Source organism: Abramis brama (genome assembly GCF_963993115.1).
Source record: "Abramis brama genome assembly, chromosome: 9".
Taxonomy (NCBI): domain Eukaryota; kingdom Metazoa; phylum Chordata; class Actinopteri; order Cypriniformes; family Leuciscidae; genus Abramis; species Abramis brama.
In genome coordinates, this window is record NC_139971.1 from 36,182,291 (window position 1) to 36,198,274 (window position 15,984).

At 38.0% G+C, this 15,984-nt stretch overlaps 1 protein-coding gene across 2 annotated transcripts in view; it reads left to right on the forward strand.

Moving 5' to 3' along the window:
• Positions 1-15,823, forward strand: part of bcar1 (BCAR1 scaffold protein, Cas family member) — an 88,689-nt gene extending 72,866 nt beyond the window's left edge. For both annotated transcript variants that reach the window (XM_084125247.1, XM_084125246.1), the window contains exons 3-7: positions 1,850-1,993; positions 7,542-7,652; positions 9,873-11,090; positions 12,054-12,140; positions 13,308-15,823. In XM_084125247.1, coding sequence (XP_083981373.1) covers positions 1,850-1,993; positions 7,542-7,652; positions 9,873-11,090; positions 12,054-12,140; positions 13,308-13,820 — 2,073 coding nt within the window. In that variant the 3' untranslated portion in view covers positions 13,821-15,823. The remainder of the gene's footprint in view (positions 1-1,849; positions 1,994-7,541; positions 7,653-9,872; positions 11,091-12,053; positions 12,141-13,307) is intronic.
• Positions 15,824-15,984: the final 161 nt, after the last annotated feature.

A 15,984-nucleotide genomic window follows, 5' to 3' on the forward strand; every position in this document is an offset into this window, starting at 1 on the left:
CCTCACAAAGAAAAGCTTCATTGAGTCTGTGTGGTTAATCAGCACTGCTCTGTCCTCCCTGACTATAAGGGAAGACTCTTGCTTATCAAAAATGAGAAATTATATTATGCACAAAATATTAAACACATTTGAAGGACCATCAAGAATTATTTTTCTATTTTCAAATGTAAATTTACCACATTTCTTCCTTCTATATTCATTATTTAATGCTTCCACACAGTTAACTTTTTAATGTTTTTGTAATTTCTATTATTCCCTGTGTTGATTGTCATTAGTGTAATGCAAGAATTTTTATTTATTTATATATCTGCAAAGGTAATCTACATAACTTCAAATGAGATATATATGAATGCAAAGGTAATATACATAAAAAATTAAAATAATGCACAATTAAATATGCAATATAAACTGATTTGATAGTTAATAATAATAAAATAAAATCTTATATCAGCTGACAAGCTTTACAGTACTGATCTAAATGTAAAACTAGAGGAAATGACAATTAAATATCAAATTTCAACCGATATCAATGATTAAAAACATAATTTTTTTTTTTTTTTTTTGGGTGTGGAATATGACCTGGTCATGTGAGATTCACCCCGGATTCTTGAGTGAACTCTACCAATCTTTGTCTGCATCCATGCATGTGAATAACTGTTATTATATGCGAGTAGTGACGCCAATACCCAAGGCTGGCACAGTGCATTCCTATAGACTGGCTGGTGTGAACTGATAAAGGGAGGAAAGAGACTGAGAATGAAAGCACAAGTAATCTCATTAACTCAGTGTTACTGGAGTGAAGGCCAGCAATCATGTATAACTGGCCTGCGGGGAATCATGAAAACTACATAAAGCTCATTCCACCCAGATCATTACAGTACACACCTCACCTGTGCACACAAACCAATACCGCCCCGTCCATACATGTTTTATATCAAGGAGCAAATTCTTGTTTTAAAAGAGGCCAGAGTGCATTACTAACATACTCAAGCAGTAAACCTCGTAAGGCCATTTGTTACGGTGATTTTCTTCTGCTTCATGCTGAACAAAACCTCTTGACGGCGGTATAATCACTCAGAGTCAGAAACATCTGTTTTATAAAACATACGGATGCACCATATTAAAATTCTGTAAATGCTGCAAGTGAATTTAGGCATTACAGCATTATAATGTAAAGTATGAACAATGGATATTCATTTTGAGATTTGCTAAAGATTGCATTTCAAAGTGTTTTTAGTCTATTTGTGTTTATGAATATTAACTTCAAGTGAGCTTTATATGACTGCAAAGGTAATCTACATAAAAAAATGAAAGAAATGCACAATTTAATATCCATTATAAACTAATCCGATAGTTAATAATAATAAAATAAAATCTAATATCATCCAACAAACTTAACAGAAAATATAAATATTAACATCATTTTCTGTAAAGCGGTTTTGAAACTCTGTGTATTGTGAAAAGTGCTGTACAAATAAATTTGACTTGACATGCGTTAGCTGCATTATGCTACAATCCTTGTGAAGGAGTTCGGCATCCTGAACAGCTCATCTGAGTCTGTGTTGTGATTGGTATTATGTCTCAGGCATTGTACAAATATGGGGTCGTAGCTTGTTTTCTTTTCCCAGGCTCACGCGGTCGACACAGTCCTCGAAGCGTAAGACAGAAGGTAAACATGCAGACAAAAGGGTGGCCCCTGTTCCCACGGTGACCTCTGAGACCCCAGATTTGTTGTAGTAGAGTCTGTGTTGACCTGGTGTGAACGGCACCATCAGGGCAGCATCTTTATCCTCCTTCATGTGCCCAGCCATTCCACAGTCTCATGCAATTGTTCTTTTCTCTGTTTTAGGTAGTTGTTCCCACACGGGTTGGTCAAATGTACGTGTATGACATGGGGAAAAGTGAACAGGATGAGTATGACGTCCCCAGACACCTTCCACCCTCCCAGGATATCTATGACGTGCCGCCCACCCGCACCCAGTACAATCAACAGGTAAAGAGTTCACCTGATCAAACTCGGAAGAGAAACATCACATGACACTGATTATGTCAATGTGTTGAGGTTCATATTTACTTTAATGTCCTTGTGAAGATCATTACACTGTAGGTTATTTGATATAGTAATTTTTGGATGAGCCAGTTGAAGATCGTTATTGATGATAATAGCCCTTAAGTGTATCTCAGATGTCTGCAGTGTGTGTGTGTGTGTGTGTGTGATAGATTTTTAATAATACAAGCAATGAGAATATTCTTTCTTTAGCTCCTTTTTTTTAACATGCTCTCTCTTTTGTTTTATTTATCTTGCTCTTTTGTTCAGGTCTTTCATTTTCTTACTTTCACTATTTTGCTTTGTTTTTGTCACTCTTTTTAATTCTAACTTTTCTAGGCCTTTTTACATGTTATTTTGGTTTCTTTCACACATTTCTTTGTCTTTTTTTCATTCTCTTTTTTGACTTACAAATTTTCTATTTCTTGCACTCTTGCTTTCACTCTTTCACTTTAATTTGTTCTTTCCTTGTTCTTGCTTTCAGTTCTTGCTGTCTTTTCTCTCACTTTCTGTCTTTCTTTCATTTTCACTCTTTTGCTCGCTCTTTTTTTTCCTGCATCTTTATATTTCTGTTGGCTCGATGATTGCATGCCTATTTTTAGATGAGGTCATGCATTACTTGCAGTGGAAGTAGATATTTCAGTGTCTGGAGGCATTTCAAAAAGAAGGTCAGCATTGTGAGTGTGTGAAGCAGAATATCCTGAGACCGCTGTGTGCGCACATATGTGTGCATTGTGTGTATATGAGAAAGAAAGTGCTGTCAGCGGGATCAGTCCTTCAGTGCATCACACACACACACACACACACACACACACACACACACACACACACACACACAAACACACACACTACACAACCCTGGGGGAGAAAGAGACAGACAAAGCCTGGCTCACGGCAAAGGCCATGAATACCCAGACCACATAATTCCTGCACACGCAGCCTTCAGCACAGCCATACACAGAGAATGAGAGAAACGTGGATGAAGGCAAAGACCAGAGCACATGCTGTAAATGACAGAGCAGTGGATTAAACAGGGCAGATAAGATGAGGCACATCACTCGTCATTTTGTGGCCAAAACACAACATTAGAAGTAATGTAAAAACACAAATGGTGTAAAACAAACATAAACTTAGATTGAACTGTGGCTGATAATAACGATGTGTATTGGCACATGCTGTTTGTTTACTAAAATCATCTAATTCGCTAATCTCAACTATTGCATCAAGTCAAATCACCTTTATTTATATTGCGCTTTGTACAATACAGATTTTTTCAATTCAGCGTTACAGTAATAAACTGGAAAATAATGATCAACGATGCAAACTTCATCAAATATGAGAAATTCAAATTCTGATGTAAAGCCGAGTGTGCCGCGCAAGTCCTGAAAAGTTAGGCCAAAGTATTTCAATAGCCCCCTGGTGGCTGGATGCAGTATAGGTCATAAACCCCGCCCTCCGCATGTAATTGAATGGGACTGGAACCTTTCCTTTTTTTTTTTTTCAAAGATGGTTTCTGTCATTTTAGATAGTTCTCATCATCCAGACGTGCGTTAATTTTCCCAATAAGTTTGGTTTTAGTTTTTTCATGCTATAAAACGGGGTGTAACGTCATGATTGACAGCTGTGTTTGCAATTGAGTCTGCGGGAACGGGAGTGTGTGGGACCTTGATGCCATGGCTCCAGCTCAGGATCACTGCTGCGCAAACTCTGGCTCCGAACGACGTAATCGGCAACGACCGTTACTGGAATATTTTGGCTTAATTTTTCTACAGTGAAAGGAAGCGGAGACGACGCACTCTAGCAGCTCTACAGAAGACAATAGTGTCCTTATTCAGCTCAAGTCAGTTCAGTGTAGATTCAGTTCAGTTCAATAACAGTGTAAAGTTTATCAATCATGAAATGAGTTAAATTCAGCTATAAATAGCTTTACAGAAGACCGTGTTGTAATTTAGTTTAGTCAGTTCAATACCAGTGTCAATGATGCAAAATTCGTCTTCAAAATTATGAAACAAAGTCAATTCAGCTATAAAGCAAAACATCATTTAACGTAGCTCAATTCAGTTCAAGTTTTGTTCTCATCCAATAGTGTCAGTGCGGTCAAATCTCTCAATTTTTCATTGCCGACAGAAAACGCTGCAAGCCAAAACACTTTCTTCCCAAAATTGCTCCAAATATTCATTGTAACAAATCACCGTCTCTCAGATACAGAGCAAAAGACACAATCGTTTAATCAAATGGAGCTGGCAGAGCGCTGCTGGATGAGAGGTTTTGGTATTCATGGTTTCTCCTGCCTCCGTCTCTGGCTGCAGGCTCTCCTGGGGGCGCACAACAGATTGAGAGCCATTGTTTGGCCAGCATTATAAATGCTAATGGCGTTTGTGTAAGGATGTGTGTGTATGTGTGTGATTGGAGCACTATTGATAGAAGTATAGAGTGGACATGACTTCAGAAATCTTTTTTCTGAAAATGTTTTTGGGCAGTTTGTGAACCCCTGGTTTAAATTATTAATGCATATAAGTATTAAAATAAAATGTACAATTGAAATTTACCAGTCCCTAAGTGTGTGTGACACTAACTCTATCTCAGACAAGATTAGACTTTAATCCAAATTCCCTTGACCTCATTTCACCCATATCAAATGCAGTAGTGGAAAAATCCAACTTTTACTGCTAGCACTATAAAACATTTATTGGGTTCTTTACTAACATTCTGTGGGCCTTTTGTGTGTGTGTGTGTGTGTGTGGTTTATTTTTTCTTGTTTGTACCAGTTGAGCTGCAGGCATTATGATATTTATATCAGTCGTCACAGGTTTGACAGAACATTGGGACAGGAAGTCACACTTCATTTATGGCACATTCCGAAACTCGAGTCAGTTCTGTTTTTGTATTGATGAGAGCGTATGTGTAGCTCTGTGTCATATACATTATAAAAACGCTAAAATCTTTAATAGCTAAATGTCGGGAGGTTTATTTAACTATAGCTTGGGGGCAAATTTGTGCTCAGAAATTAGCTAAATCTGACAAAACCTCTTGTTAGAGATATCCGATGACATCCACTAATATAGATTGATTTAGTTAAATAAATCCTATTATCATAAAAAAAAAATATATATATATATATATAAAAAAAAATATATATATATATATTTATTTATTTATTTTTATTTAGGGGAAGCGGTAGGGTTAAGTTTGGGGTAGTTACTAGTATTTACATTTATGCATTTGGCAGGCGCTTTTATCCAAAGCGACTTACATTGCATTTCAAGGTACACATTTTACATTCCTATCAGTTCTTGATATGTATTTATGATTAGCTTTACATAAAAAAATAAAATAAAAGTTAATTAATGATATGCCCTTATTTAGATGATATATATCAGACTCAGCCTGACCATAGAGCCACTGAACAGGTAGCAGAAAGAGAGGGATGGTGGGTGAAGGTGGAGGTCAGCATCTCTGCAGCACTGCTGATTTCCTCCAGCTGTTCCTGTCTGAGATTGTGCTCCTGTAATCTCTCCACATCAGTGGGAGTGTGTCCTCTATTGTGTATACCTGTGTTCTCTCTGACATGCACAAAAAACTATGGACAGAAGGAAGAGGGAGAAAAAGACAAATGGGGCTTTCGCACTGGGTTATAGGAACTCAGTTATAGGAACTAGCCACCAGAACAAAATTTTCCCCTTGGGCAATTGTCCTGGTTGCATTTGCACTGCCAGTAGGAACTCTGAAGTGACTTTAGCCCGGCCAAAGTCATTTAAGCACGGTATTCAACAATGTCAACAACTGGAGGTTGAAGGACTTTGTGATCAGATTGTGTTGTGTGTCATGAGTTTCGTGATAACAGGGATTGAATGTAGACATATAAGTTATGCATTTAAAAAAAGAGCAAAAAGGAGGGCTAAGAGATTAAATCTCCTACGATAACATACAGTGCTACATATCACTGAGGCTGAGAAAAGAACACAATGCCACAGACAAAGGCGACAGGTAAATGCTATCTATTGTTGTCTTCCATGTTCATAGAGTTAATTCGTGGAGTAAGTATAAACTGTGTAACCAGTGTAGTGCCGAATTCTGTGACCCTAGTAGGCACTGTAGTGACTGTAGGGTTGGGATTAGTATTGTGATTAGGAATAGGTTGGATTAGCGCAATACACTACTAGGGGCACAAAATTCAGCACAACACCAGTGATTCGAATGGCATGCGTTCGGCCAATCAACGTACACTTACGTCACTGGTAGTTCCTATTGTGCGGGGTTAGACAATGCTCTGACGTAGGAGCTAATTAAAGGATAATTCCGGTATTTAGCACTTTGAGTCTCTTTTCTGGTTTGTTTTGGATGAACTAGAGTGGTGGACACAGAAATTTTGACGATGGGTCCTGTCTCGACTTTTTGACTCGTTTAGAATCGCCTTTGACCGCTTCAGAGCGGCTGTCTATGGGCATGCACAAACATGTCCTTAAAACAACCCTTAACGTTCGTTTTCAAAACTGTGCAACTCACCGAGTGGTAAGTGGTGTTCGTTAATGATTAAAAACAAATATATCGGCGCAATATATGATTTCAATCTGTGTTATTTGCTATAGTGGAACTATTTTTTCAGATACCTCACAACCGCGTATAAACTTCCGCCTGATATTTGAGTCTGAAGCGTCTTTTCTGTTTCCGGTAGCGCAGTAATATCAACGAGCAATGAGTCCTCCAACAGAAATCAATGGGATTTTACAAAATGCCAAATAAAACACGACATAAACTGTATTTCGCTACGCTACTTGTTTTGGAACATCAACGAACACCACTAACCACTCGGTGAGTTGCACAGTTTTGAAAACGAACGTTAAGGACATGTTCGTGCATGCCCGTAGCCAGCCACTCTGAAACGGTCAAAGGCGATTCTAAACGAGTCAAAAAGTCGAGACAGGACCCATTGTCAAAATTTCTGTGTCCACCACTCTAGTTCATCCAAAACAAACCAGAAAAGAGACTCAAAGTGCTAAATACCGGAATTATCCTTTAAGTCCCCCAAAAGGCGTTCTTATAACTAAAATCGTTCCCAGTTCCTGCAGTATGAACATGCCAAAAAGCAGATACTTCCACCAATAGGAACTGTGAAAACATTCCTCCAGTGCGAAAGCCCCTAAAAAAAGTACAAAGTATGTAGGAGAAGGTAGAGAGGAATCAGGGGCCATGGGTTGTAAAATAAAAGAGAGAGACAGACAGAAACAAATCCCCAGCCACTCCCTGGGCCTTGCTTAGACATTGCAGACATATTAAATTGCATTCAACTAACACAAATTGTTTTATTAAATGGCTCTTTCCTTTTCAGGTCAGATCTACATATAGTCACTGATTTATTCTGTTACAAGATTAATTATGTCATTATACTAACATGATCTGACATTTTTCTGTCTTAATTGTGTATTTAATTCATTTAACTAGTAAATTAGTTTTATGTCTTTCTGACCCTGTTCCTTTTTTCTCTGGGCCACAGGTTTATGATACTCCTCCAATGGCAATGAAAGGCCCACCCAGTAGAGATGGTCAGGAGATCTATGACACTCCACCTAGTGTGGACAAGAGCCAGCTGCATTACCAACAAACGGTAACGTTAACAATTATTCTTTGTCTCCATGCATGACTGACACAAATCAATTACACTCTAGTTTTATGTACACCTTTGATTTGGACATTAATGGAGGTTGCAGACACTTACAAAAAATAAGTATACTTCAAGTTAATTTTATTGAGTAAAGTTCAAGTATATTTTAAGTATACTTTATGTAGTAAGTATACTAATATCAATGTACTAGAAGTATACTTGTAAGTGTACTGTTTCAAAACTACTTATAACTAAATTAGCCTACTTTTAGTGTATAAAAGTATACTTTTAAGCATACTGTAAGTGTAACAATAGTAAACTTTGAGTACACAACTAGTTTTTGCAACTATACTTCAAGTGAACTTATAGGTATACTTTACTAGTCAAATAATTTAGTTTATGAAAGCACACTTTGAAGTAGACTCGCTGTAAACTAGTTTAGTAGTTTTATACTGCAGGCATACTTGTAAGTTTTCTTTAAGCAAACTTAACATAGTACTTATAGTTTACTATTTATATATTATTTTTGCACTTTAAGTACACTATTATGTTCCTATTTAGGTATTAATATTTATATTTGAAATATACCTTTAACTGTACTTTAACTCTTTCCATTTAAAAAACATTTTATTCTAGCTTCATGCATCCTTTTTTATCAACACTTGAATGTGGGTAAGTTTCATAAAAAAAAATAAAAAAAAGTGCTACATTTTAAATAAAAAGCAGAGAAAATAGCATTTTTGTCAAAGACTACAACTGCATCGGATTCAGAACGATGATCAAAACATAGATGGAGTAGATCGAGTCCATCAACACCCCAAAGCTTCACTGTCGTTTCCTCTCCATGGGTTCGACATTTCATTTGGTAACGTTAGGCAGTTTTTAACTTGTATACTGATTAATGTTTTATGACCACGTTATTTTACATAACGTGTAAAATCACTTGTTTCTGCTTCTTTTTCACCTGTGTTTTGATCAGGAGATTCTGTATTAGAAGATGCGTAATAGCGCCCCCTACTGTATAACAGTGAAAACATGGATAGCCTGAAAATTCAGTCAATGGTCAAAATAGTCCAAAGTTAAGTAGATTTGAAGTAAATTCCTTTGACTACACAGAAATTCAGATACTCAGAATTAGGAACATATCTGTTTTCTTTGTAAATCAATATTTTCAAACAATGTAAGTTTATAAGACAGTATGTAAAAAAAAGTATTGAATAGGCTACTCAATCAAAAGAGTTAACACAACTAAAAGCCAAGTATACTTAGAATACTTAATTATACTTTTAAGTATATTTCGATCAAAAGATTGAGTACAAGTATAAGCCAAATATACTTTTCTACTTTTCTGTCAGTAGGCTATAAGTCAAGTGCATAAAGTATATTTCTGAGAAGTACATAAAAAGTAGACTGACTGAAAGTATACTTTCTTATTTTTTAGTTTAAAAGAAGTATAATAATAGCACACTTGAATAAACTTCTTTTTCGTAAGGTGAGATCTGAATTCCCCGAAAAAAAAGAAAAAAAAATGACAGAATGCATTCGGATTAGGCTCTGTAAGCAATTTCAGTCATTTTGCTAGCTTTAGTCAGACTTAGCAAATGAATTTTCCATTCACTTCAAACACATGTTGCCCCTCCAAAACTCTGCCCACTACTGACATCTCAGCTAACCCAATGAAAGTTAAAACTAGAGTGTAAATTAATTCACAAGCAGAAAGAATTTCTGATCGGGTTAGAGGAATATTTAATTCAAACTTTTCCCAAAAAAAAAAAAAAAAGCACTTCAAACAAGTGTTTATTTAGCAAATGCTGTGTATAACTTAAATTAGTTCTAGCCATCTCATTACCATTTGGGTTATTGACCAATTTTAGAAATATTAAAGGTAGATTTTAGACATATATTGGATATTTAATTGTTTATGCTCCTTTCCGATGCTCCTTTTAGATAACCTTTTCTATCATCTTATGCGTACTTGCACTTGATCTTTAAAAACACTAATCGTTTAATAAGTAAATGTAATCTTTAGCAAATCAAAAAAAATTAAAAAACATTAATTTTCATACTGTACTGTTTGTGGTGCCTAAATTCACTTGTAACATTTAAAATGATTGACTAATTATCAACAGTATCGGCCAGAATGTTAATATCAGTACATCCCTAATGAGTTTGGTTATGATTATACCAGGCTAGTTTTGGTAAACACATTATTCCTCTTTACAGGTATATGACATTCCTCCATCTGTCAGCAAAGATGTTCCAGATTGTCCAATCAGGGAGGAGACGTACGATGTTCCTCCTCACTTTGCCAAGATGAAGAGCCTAGAGAATCAGAACCAGGCCTTTATGTCTCAGATCCCTGGCGGTCCCGAGCCTCCCATTCCAGAGGACGTGTATGATGTTCCTCCACCTCAGCTTGTAGCGAAACGGCAGCCTGAGGGCCAGGAGATCTATGACATCCCTGCCAGCCTGCGGAAGAGTGGCCTACAGGACCACCACCCTGCAGATGTGTATGACTTCCCCCGCGAGCGGCCGTCAGTTGAAGAATTGGGCGACTACATCTACGATGTGCCTCCTCAGGTGGTGCGTGACGCAGCGGCCACAGAGGAGCTAACGGTCAGCTTCAAACGCCTGTCGGCGTCCAGCACAGGGAGCACTCGAAGTAACCACTCCACGTCCTCTCTGGACATGGTGCCGGTGCGTGAATCTTCTGGGCCGGGTCGCCTGCTGCTCTTGGATCTGGACCAGGCCATGGAGCGGCTGACCCGTCATCAACAGGCCGTAGAGAGCTCCGTGTCCCTCCTAATGTCATTCATCAGTGGGAACTGGCGCAGCCCCACTCCGATGGAGTCCAACCTCCCTGCCATCCGACAGGCCGTGGACCGCATTCGCGTGGCTGTCCGGGACCTGCTGGAGTTCGCTAGAGGTGCCGTGGCCAACGCCACCCAGGCCACTGACCGCACGCTGCAGACCAAGCTTGGCAAGCAGGTGCAGAAGATGGAAGAGGCCTTCCAAGGTCTGGTGAGGTACAGTCAGGCACTGGACTCTCTGGGCTGGTCCCCCGCAGCCTTGATGGCACCATCTACAGGCACCGGTGGGGACGACCTAGACCGGCTGGTCATGTGTGCCCGCGGCGTGCCCGATGACACCAAGCAGTTAGCATCGTTTCTCCATGGTAATGCCTCTTTGCTCTTCAAACGGACAAACAAACAGCAGCAGCTACCATTACCACCCGTTCCCCATACTCCAGACATGCTGGGTCAGCTGACCAACAACAACAACATCTCAGCCTATCAGTCAGGCACACCTGAACGGGGCAACATCCAGTCCCGCCCGTTACCCTCCCCTCCCAAATTCTCAGCTGAGGAAGAGACTCCAGACAGGCCGCACGAGACGACAGAGGAAGGTTGGATGGAGGACTACGATTATGTCCATTTACAGGTACGCTAAAAATTAAATCATCCCAAAATGTTCATTTGTTTCCTTTTGAGAACAAGATCCAGGTGTATGTTCTCAGCCAGCAATATGATCACTGATCTGCGTGTCGACCCTATGTGGGCTCTACCTGTAATCCCCACTGTGTCGAGCCTTAGACCTTTTCATCAATCACTGTGATTGCATGTGCAGACCTGCTTTTCCTCAAAGCCCACATACATCTTTCTTTAGCACCAGCTGTTATGCGTCTGCTGTGTGTTCTGTCAAAAGTTTTGCTGAAACTGTGCACAGATATCTCTTCATCTTTCAGATGTCATGCAAATGATAATTTTTATTATAAACTTTATGATAATTTAGTATTTTAAAAACAATGTACAATTGTAATATTTTATATATTTTTTTATTTAATATATTGCAAAAATAGTATGTGAATGCTGTGACCATATTGGCTCATTTCTGCTACATTTTTTTTTTACCTACAATAATTGTGCAATTTAACTGTCAAAGATATAAATACAGTATATATGTTTTTTTTGCCAGTCGCATTTGAAAATGCACTTGGCTGAAAAATCAGAGGGGGCACATATGACTTCTGTAATTTCCACAACTGAAAATGGCTGAGTTTCACTGTGATATTATACTGACACCCAATGGATTGAATGGAAACTTTTCAGTGCACATTGTTTGAAGTTAAAGAATGGATGGATGTGATGCACATGCACTTTTGTTTTGTTTTTTTAAGAATGGTGGGAACAGTTGCATGCCGGTCGTGACTTCATGTAATAGCAAAGGCTTATCTTATGAATATGAATTTGGTTATGCACAAATAATTTAACATGATCTTGTTCTTTTTTAATCAAATCAAGTTGACACATTTTTGAACATGCATTACAAACTGTATTTCACCCATCTATTCATAGACTGTAAAGTATTTATTCATAAAAAATGTATTTTAACTTTCTATTACAGGGTAAAGAAGAGTTTGAAAAGAACCAAAGACAGCTGATGGAAAAAGGGAGCATCAAACACAATAAGACTGTGCTGGAACAACAACAGGTATGAGACTATAGTTGCTATAGTATTGAATACATTTATGGTAACACTTTACAATAAGGTTCATTAGTTAACAACATTAGTTAGCATGAACTAATAATGAACTGGATTTATACAGCATTTATTAATATTTGTTCATGTTCATTTCAGCATTTAAAAATACTTTATTAAAATCTTGTTAACATTAGTTAATGCATTGTGAACTAACACGAACAAATAATGAACAGCTGTATTTTTATCAACTAATGTTGAGATTAAGTAATATAACTAATGTAAAAGATTAACTAATACAGTAACAAATGTATTGCTCATGGTTAGTTCATGTTAGTTAATACATTAACTAATGTTAACTAATGAACCTTATTGTAAAGTGTTACCACATTTATTTACATACTTAATGCTTACAAAGCCACTTGTTGGGCCTTTGAAACATTTAGCTGAGCTTCAGCTTTTTAACATTAGCATCGTTTGAATTTTAGAAACTTATTTCCATACATACATATACTATATATTTTACAAAAATAAATGTATGATCACACAATAATTGAAAGAGTTGAAAGAGCCCTGTTATATCACATACCAACCACATTATACACTTTTTTTCTTTCTTTTTTTCTGTGACATATACATAATTTAAAGTGATAGTTCACCCAAAAAAAGAAAATTCTGTCATCATTTACTCACCCTCAAGTTGTTCCACACCTGGATGAATTTCATCTTCTGCTGAACACAAAAGAAGATATATTGAAGAATATGAGTAGCCAAACAGTTAATGGGCCCCATTGACTTCCATAGAATGAAATATATATATATATATATATATATATATATATATATATATATATATATATATATATATATATATAATGAAAGTCAATGGGGCCCATCAACTGTTTGGTTACCGACATTCTTAAAAATATCTTATTTTGTGTTCAGCAGAAGAAATAAATTCATACAGGTTTGAAACAACTTGAGGGTGAGTAAATTATTTTTGGGTAAATGATCCCTTTAACTATAAAGATGTCATTACTTATACCTGCACTTACAAATATTACATTTTATATAAATAAACATTTTATTATTCATCTATTTATTTATATATGTACAATGTTCTTTATTGTTCATCTGTTAAATGCAATATTATTCACTCGTGTCCCTAACCCACAACAGCTGAAGCAGTTTGAGCGGCTGGAGCAGGAAGTCTCTCGACCAATCAACAATGACATTTCGGGGTGGACTCCGCCCTCTCAGTACCCTCAGACGCCGCGCAGTAAGCTGTGCATGGGCGACCGGCAGCTGCTGCTCTTTTACATGGAGCAGTGCGAGGCCAACATCACCACGCTTACCAACGCCATCGATGCGTTCTACTCCTCCATCAACAACAACCAGCCGCCCAAAATCTTTGTTGCCCACAGTAAATTCGTCATCCTCAGCGCTCACAAGCTCGTCTTTATCGGAGACACGCTCTCCAGGCAAGCCAAGTCTCCCGAGGTGCGCAACAGGGTGGCCCAGCACAGCAACACGCTCTGTGACAAGCTCAAAGACATTGTGGTGAGCACCAAGACCGCAGCCCTGCAGTACCCCTCGCCAGGGTCCGCCAGAGACATGACGGAGAGGGTGCGGGAGCTCGCGGGCTGCACTCAGCAGTTCCGCATGGCACTCAATCAGCTACTGGCCATGTGAGTCAAGGGGTGAACAGGCCACAGAGCCTCTTTTAAACTCACTGGACAAACGTACCCTGTGCCATGAGCTTTTTATCTCCAAAAAGGACAAAATGTTTAATGGGCAGAGCCATTGGTTGTAAATGAATCATTGTACATATTTAAGTTGCTGTATGTCGGGGACAATTTAATGGGACGAACACAAACATTTGAGAAACTTTTTGAACAATGGAGGAGAAAGAGATGGAACATATCTAAAGAGTAGATTTAAGACATTATGCATTATTATAGCTAAACTGTAATTATTGCTCTGATTATTATAATTGTCATCATTATTATTATTATGAGATGCTGACTAAAGGTGTTTAAAATTTTTAAACGTGTATGTAGAAGTACAACCATTTCCATCAAAGATCAGATTTTTTTTAATGAATTGTGCCTGTTGGAAGCAAAAATGGTGTTTAATGTTAATCCTCTTGCTGTTGTTCAAAGAGGCTGGGACAGTGCGAACTCAAAGCATGCTGGGAGTGAGCCGATTGACAGACGGGCTGCGTTTTAGCCCATTTTTTTTAGGCCCTTCCCTCGCTATCTTCCCTCCATATCTTCCCTCCATCTTGTTCACTCGGATGCACGTCATTGCTTGTGTTGCACGAGTGCCCACTACTGGCGGAACCCTTGCAATGTGTTTAAATGAAACGCCATAAGCCCCTGATCACTGGAATCAAGCTGATTTATTCAATTACAGTTTTTTCCTTATCAGTTTGTTTTTCAGACCATTCTATAGGCCTGTATGTATGCTTGGGCTGTTGGAGAAAATATATAAAAATTACACAAACAAAAATGATAATACAATAAACTGTGTAACAAACAGTCAGCTTAAGTTAGCTACAAGTATTATGCGGTTAAATGTCAAAACTCCAATGTGTGGGATGGGGGTAAATTAAGCGTGATGTGCTGTGACATCACAATCATGTTGCATTGTGGTCTATGGATCTGCCTGAAGTGAACATATTGAGTAGACTCGCTCCCTCAGTCAAAATCGAGGAGGCGAGGGTCTGTCCAAATAATCTTCCCTCGTCCACTTGACGAAGTTGAACGCACTTCAAAATGGTGGCGGGGATTCCTCAGAGGGCAAGTGCTTATAGGGAAGTTTGCAAGTGTATATCTAAAGTTAAACGCAGCCATTCTTCTAGAGTTCAGATAACCCAGATGTACCAATGCAAAGCGACAAAAGCAGTGGAGAACACATCATCCAATTTGGACCACTTTAGAAATCAAGCGTAGTGAAAAATCAGGAACATTTTCTGACAATTTCATGCCTGTAAGCTCCACGAATGCCTGCAAGCTCCACGAATGCCTGCTCATGTCTGTACCTCTCTGGCATGTTTTAGGGAAGTTTGAAACCTTATCATGTTATTGTTTGAGATCTGATTATGTTCAAGAAGAGTCGATATTCAGTCCTTCAGCCTCTTTTGACCTCGACTGTAGTGCCATTTCCTGCTGGACAGGTGCATCGTGGCAACAACGTCCCGAGAGTCGCTGATTTCATTTCTGTCTCTGAGATCTCAGATATCGCATTACATCCAACATAGACTGAGGCGTGCAGTGCACAAGTGTACTATATCCAAAACCAGCTTCCTCCAATGCATCTGTTTCTGAATGGAGACCTGAACCACCTGCCTCAACCTCCCTCGCCTTGTCTTCTAGCTCCCTGTTGGTTGTATTCTAAATTTAAGAATATGTCAGAAAAAGTAGTTTAATGAAACTTATTAAACTTTTTAAGTACTGCAACATGTTGTTGTGCATATAGTCAAAATCCTTATCCAGTTGATAAAAAATAAAGAAAAAAGAAGCATTTAAGCCAAACGGTGACCTGATGTATGTTGTACTGTTATCCTGTTTTCAAATCTGTGTTCAAGGATTCAAATGATATTGACATATATGTTACTGTAAATTGCATAACTGGAAATATATGTTTAATATATTTTCATTAAAAAAATAAATTCCAGTCTATCTTGCTATTAATCGTGTTTTTGGTGATACAAGTGTATTTAAAACATGCACATCTATACATTTTTAATTCAAACAGTTATTCGCCTAATACAGATGTACACTGACAGTGCAAGCTGATCATCATGTCAACCACATGTCTGGTACTTTTCTGTGAAACTTAACAAGGTGTTTAA